This window comes from Populus trichocarpa, chromosome 6 (genome assembly GCF_000002775.5).
Source record: "Populus trichocarpa isolate Nisqually-1 chromosome 6, P.trichocarpa_v4.1, whole genome shotgun sequence".
NCBI classification, from domain to species: domain Eukaryota; kingdom Viridiplantae; phylum Streptophyta; class Magnoliopsida; order Malpighiales; family Salicaceae; genus Populus; species Populus trichocarpa.
In genome coordinates, this window is record NC_037290.2 from 20,695,488 (window position 1) to 20,702,114 (window position 6,627).

General features: G+C 37.6%; 1 protein-coding gene across 1 annotated transcript; it reads left to right on the top strand.

Annotated features, from left to right (window-relative positions):
- Positions 1–6,081, top strand: LOC7479492 (calcium-dependent protein kinase 20). Its single transcript, XM_002309233.3, has 7 exons — positions 1–1,411; positions 2,718–2,861; positions 2,956–3,108; positions 3,563–3,678; positions 4,533–4,700; positions 5,378–5,602; positions 5,704–6,081. The coding sequence occupies exons 1-7, from the start codon at positions 502–504 to the stop codon at positions 5,782–5,784; spliced, it is 1,797 nt and encodes a 598-aa protein (XP_002309269.2). The 5' UTR covers positions 1–501; the 3' UTR covers positions 5,785–6,081.
- The last annotated feature ends 546 nt before the right edge of the window (positions 6,082–6,627 follow it).

Consider the following 6,627-nt stretch of genomic DNA (forward strand, 5'->3'; position numbering starts at 1 on the left):
AAGATGGTGACGGTCCATGCATGGAAAAACATATGGTTTAATCACGTAAAATGTTTTCTTTAACCTCGCTCTAATTTCTCTTAAAACGACCACCTGTTTCCATTTTGAACAATCAAATACGATGCTTTATTTGCTTACCCTTTCTCAAGATAAGTGCCTCTTTGCTTCATCTATCACTTTCTCTCTGATTATTTATTCTAGTTCCGTGCAGATATTTGGTTTTGTTGTTGCAATTTGGTGAGGATTTTTGTATTTTTTTTGGTGAATTCTTGACCATATTTTGATTAGTTTTGTTTCCAAATTAATGTCATTCGGAGCCAAATTGCAAAATTAGGGTTCGATTGAGGGTCTGGGATCTGATCACAAAGAAGCATCAAAGTTGTATCTTGTTACTGTTAATGGGATAAAAAAGATTCAATCTTTGTACTACCTTTCAGAGAAGAGAGGCGGTAACAAGGACCTGAAGATCAATAGGGCTAGTTGTTTATTTTTTTATTTTTTATGGGGAATACATGTGTAGGACCAAATCTAGGCAATAATGGATTCTTCAATACTGTTACTGCTGCTATTTGGCGTTCCCGGCCACCAGAGGACCGGTTGCACCTTCCTAAAGGAGAAGATAGTAGCAAGAATAATGGTGATTCAGAAGCGGGTCCGGTTGGTGGATCAAAAAAATCTGAGGGTTCTAAAAAAGGATCAAATGATCATCCACCAATACTGGTCCAGAACACCCCGCCTGAACCAGTTAAAATGCCCAATGAAGCACCACCACCTAAAGTCATTGAGCATGAAAAGTCCATTAAGCAGGAAATGAGAGAAGTGGGAATTGGTCAGCCAGGGGAGGAGCAGAAGGGGAAGAAACCTACTCATGTTAAGAGGGTTTCGAGTGTAGCGCTTCAAATGGAATCTGTGTTAGGGAGGAAAACTGGGAATTTGAAGGATATTTATAGTTTAGGGAGGAAGCTTGGACAAGGGCAATTTGGAACAACGTTTCTTTGCATTGAGAAGGCGACTGGGAAGGAGTTTGCTTGCAAATCCATTGCGAAGAGGAAGTTGACGACGCAGGAGGATGTGGATGATGTTAGGAGGGAGATTCAGATAATGCATCATTTGGAGGGTCATCCTAATGTGATAAAAATTGTGGATGCTTATGAGGATGCTGTTGCAGTTCATGTCGTTATGGAACTTTGTTCTGGCGGGGAGCTTTTTGACAGAATTGTTCGGAGGGGGCATTATACGGAAAAACAGGCAGCTGAGCTTGCGAGGTTAATTGTTGGTGTTGTGGAAGCATGCCATTCTTTGGGTGTTATGCACCGGGATTTGAAGCCTGAGAATTTTCTGTTTGTCAGTCAGGAAGAGGAGTCGCCGCTTAAAACGATAGACTTTGGTCTCTCAGTGTTCTTCAGGCCAGGTACACATCTGAGCATCACTTTTATGTTTCAATGGTTGGATTTAGCACCCCTTTACTTGAAGCATTATTGAACTAGTGCTACACTAGCCTTTTCTTTGAACTCTATTATAGCTCTAGAGTTCTTGAAAATATTTTCCATGCCATCCAAGTACAACACCAATAATTTACTGACTAAATGAATAAGAATATCAGCTCAATTATAAATAGCTTCTCTTTCTCACTTATGAAGATTTCCACTTGCCATGTGCTTTTCCTATATTAGAATAGAATGGCTTGCCCCCTTTTCTTGCCTATCAACCGTGGAAATAATTATCAAAGAGGAAGAATGGTTACTGTTGTTGTCACGGATATTGTTAATGGATAAGCGAAAGGTATGCTTGGTTTCTCAAATAGTAAGATGGTTGATTATATGGATAAAAGCTTACTTTTGAAGTTTCTTCCCAAATTTAAAGAAGTTTTAGTTTGTAGTTAGAAAATTCTCTGTGAGCCGTAACCCTCTTGGAGAGGGTGCTTTAGTTCAACAGAAAAAATCAGAATCCATACGAAATTAGTGCATGAGGAAATTGAGTTAAAGAGATTTATAGATCTGCTTAGAGCTTTCAATGAATAATAAACAAAGCTCTGATCAAACCTGGCTGGACTTTATGAAAACATTTCCACCATTCACCTCTGATTTCGACAGTAAAAGCAAGCAAGCTGTGTCCAAACACACACAAGCAGGGTCATTGAAGTTTCAGTATCCAGATTTTGATTTTGGCTTGGACGAACAAAAAATATATGAATATTTACTTTTATTTTGATAGCCTGCAGCATGAGTTTCAATGCCAACATCTGAAAATTTGGAAATGATTTTCCATTCTAAAGTTGTTTGGAGCTGCCAATTGTGGCCTAAACAAGTGCCAGAGGCTGAATGTTGAACATCTTAAGTTCCCAATAGTTAACTGGCTTCTCATTGTAAGCTATTTTAAGTTTTTGTATGGTCGTAATGCACACAGTGGTTACAAAATATAGCAAAATTTACTGCTTCCTTATAATTTCTTAAATACACATCAGAATATAATTTTCTTCATTGACTATGCCAGACAATTTCATTATTTATTACACGAACATTTCAACATCCATGCCAATATGGTTACCTTAGTATGCCTCCTATATGTTTTGCTTTAGAAGGGATATGTTTGCCTGCAGTCAGCTCATAGTCTCTCCATTGCCCATGCTTATTTAAAACTTTGTCAGCATTATGTTGTTTCTTCCTTAGTAGTCCTTTCCATTTCTGCAAAATTAACTAATGGTTTCATCATCTCAGGTGAAACTTTCACTGACATAGTTGGCAGCCCCTACTATGTAGCTCCAGAAGTGTTGCGGAAGCTATATGGTCCAAAATGTGATGTTTGGAGTGCTGGGGTGATCATTTATATTTTGTTAAGTGGGGTTCCCCCATTCTGGGATGGTGAGACTCTTGATCTAGAATCATGTTATTTTATACCTTTATCTAATGATTATTTGGCTGCGTGTAATTTATGCTCTGTCATGTTTGGGATCAGAAACGGAACAAGGAATATTTGAGCAGGTTTTAAAAGGGGAACTAGACTTTGAATCAGAACCTTGGCCTAATATCTCTGAAAGTGCAAAAGATCTTGTTCGGAAAATGCTAGTAAGGGACCCTAAAAGACGGCTGACAGCCCATGAAGTTCTCTGTGAGTATGCATGCCACTATAATCTAATCTTTAAATATCTCTTTGCCAAATAAACCAGTGCATTGTTTATTATTAGTTTGTTGTGTCTCTTTTGTAGTTGTGTTTTTTAATGATAACCCTGATTTTCTTTTATCATGAGTCACCATAGCTTCTTGAAATTTTAGCTTATAACAGAACTGAATGGAGGAAAATGCTCACACAGCTAGCCGTAGCTAATCAGAGATTGAGGTCTAGTTGACTTGAGCTGAGTTGTTGCTTAAGTGGATGAAGTCATGAAACAAAATCGTAAATTAAGTTCTGTTGGAAATGTGAAAATATACTATAGTACAAAACTAGCTAGATGGATGATGGTTTAGGAGGAGTTAGATGATATAAAGAACATGTCTTGATCTTACTAGTTTCTTTTGTCGCCAAGGAGTAGCAATAGTTACACTATGTTTTTGTTCTCGTGCAGGCCATCCTTGGGTGCAGATGGAAGGTGTTGCACCTGATAGACCTCTTGACTCAGCTGTTCTAAGTCGGTTGATGCAATTCTCAGCCATGAATAGGCTCAAGAAAATTGTCATCCGAGTGAGTACTTATAATCCCTGAACTCTTAAAAATTTTGTGCATGCTACACAGCAGACATGGTAACTGGAAAACTTAGGTCATGCTTTGGATGCTGTATCATGATAAAGAACATACTGAGACAAGGAATGCAATGGAGCTGATCACTTCCTTTGTTTGGTTGCCAGACTTGTTTTGAATGGAGTTGCAATGCTAAAACATCAATATAGAAACATCATTTATAATCTTTTGATAATTAAAAGGTGATATGGCTGTTCAGTTTTACCTGCAGTTTTGTTTCTTGCATCTATTAATGAAAAGATGTTACCCTGTCTTTGAAACAAGAAGAGTGCATATATCGTAGCATGATAATTTTGATTTTAAACCTTCTGACTATTCCATGCTTTAAGCACACATCTCTTTGTAACGCAAACATCTTTATGTTATTCACCAGTGTATTTTTTCATTATAATTTTTAGTCTAATGTGCTTTGCATATATAAATACTGCATTAAAAGTTGCTAAGCTAACCAAATATCATCATTGAAGTCATCATATAATTAAGCTTACATTACAACTCTAAATCTCTGCTTACAGGTATCAAGCATTTCTTGTTAGCTGAAGTATTTGCAACAGTGCTTTTTTCATTTGAGTACATTGTTTCACATAGTGAGCACCATACTTCATAGATGCCATTAAATGATTTTGCCCTCTGAATGTTAAGTGTGTGATTACACATTGTACATGATCACTTTCTCTTAAAACAGATATCTTGGTTGAATTGCTTGAAGTTTTCACTTGGTATTTTAAAGACAACAATGCGAGGTCCTTGCTAAAACCTGTTCTTTTACTTACCAGAAAACTTCTTTTTCATTTCAGGTCATTGCTGAAAGCCTCTCTGAAGAGGAAATTGCAGGTCTGAAAGAAATGTTCAAGATGATAGATGCAGACAATAGTGGACATATCACTCTTGAGGAACTGAAGACTGGTTTGGAGAAAGTGGGTGCTAATACCAAGGATTCTGAAATTGCTGGGCTAATGCAAGCTGTAAGTCTGTTTGAAATTCAGATTCAAGGTTTTTATAGTTATATAGCATAGGATCATGATGGTAGTTTTCTTTCTTACTCTTGTATTTTTAACAAATTACCTTGAGACTTTCTGCTGTGAACCATTAAGCGATTTCAGACAACCCGGTCATCTTTGGTTAAACATGACTAAATTTAGTGTGAGTCTCTCTGAAATGAGCTAGATAAGTAGCTTGTGTGCTGTGACCAAGATTCAAGTACCGTGTTTCTATTTTCTTGAGGATTACCTATTAAACAACTCATAGCCAAGCCGTTGTCCGATTTAGCTCAAATATGGAGAAAAGCATGAACAACCCGAGATATAGGAACATGGTGCATGATTTTGTAGGTTATGTTTAAAGAGCCTAGGTCCCAGGGAGTCTTGGAACAAGACACAAACACGCACCGACACACGTGCACAGATCATAAGAAACCTGTCTAGCATCTAAAATGTAAATGGAGAACATGTGGAAATTGATATATTTTGGTTACCATTATTTTCTATGAGATTTTATCATGGCCGTTAAATTAACCAGTGAAATCGCCACTTTAGCTCCTGGATCTCCCAGATGATTGTCTTGGATGAATTATCACATCAGCGTTTGCCCTCATCCATACAGTTTGATTCTGATTAAGCTCCCTACCTGTTAAAAATTTCAGGCTGATGTTGATAACAGTGGTACCATAGACTATGGCGAGTTCGTAGCAGCCATGCTCCATCTAAACAAGATTGAGAAGGAGGATCATCTATATGCAGCCTTCTCATACTTTGACCAAGATGGGAGTGGGTACATCACTAAAGATGAGCTCCAACAGGCCTGTGAGAAGTTTGGTTTAGGAGATGTTCAGTTAGATGAAATTATACGTGAAGTTGACCAAGATGATGTAAATATCTTCTTGCCAATAACAATTTTCATTTACCTCCAGGTAGAAAATAGTTTAATTCATCGGCATGATTTAATTTTTCACTTTCATATTCATTTCAGGATGGACGCATCGATTACAGTGAATTTGTGGCTATGATGCAAGACACTGGTTTTGGCCAAACCAGATCACAAATAACTTAGGCGTGTAAGATTCAGATAAGCCTTTAAGCAGGAGTTAATTTGTATTTTCTAGGTGTCATAAGTTAACAGAATGTGCAGCGCATACTGTTGTAAAGAGGAGGCAGGCTTCAGGGAGGTTAAGAGAGGGTATCCTATTCATTTTATTCTTTTCCAAGTTGTATTTTCCACGTTTTAGGTTCCTGTTAAATTTATTCAGATGGATTAGATTGCAATTTCCCATGTTTGAAAACTTTGTTCACGATCAAACTTTTTTTTTCCCAGTTATTTTTGTCTGTAGTATGAACGGTGCTTGATATCTCTATCGGTCCTAAATGGGTACTTGGCATGTTTTTAGTGCTCACCTTTTAATGATTAATGTGTAAATTACGTATCTTAGGTATTCATATATAATTCAATTATGCAAAATCTTCTTCTTGGAGCTAGATAACATCTCTTTCCAATGATGTTATTTGTTCACCATTATGTTCGTTGCCTATTTGCTGAAAACACAGAGATGTATACATGTTTTTGTCGCGTTGTCTAGACAAAGACAGTACTCCAGCAGCAATCGTGTTTGACACGAGTTCAATCTACATTTGTACATACACAATTGACATTTTCTTTTGTACCTTGTCCAGCATCTTCAACGTACCTTGTTCAGCAGGACCAGCACCGTGTCACGGTTGTAAATACCGTTCCTCAGTGATGAAAAGGCCAGCCATGTCTTGTCTGATAAGAGAAATGACACTACTTTTGTTCGTGTTGTGTCCATGTCAATAAAGGGTGCGCCACGACGACTTGGAAGCATCCATGTAGAAATGGCTGCATGTGCAATTGCCGATGTACTGCTTTGTTTTAGCAGGT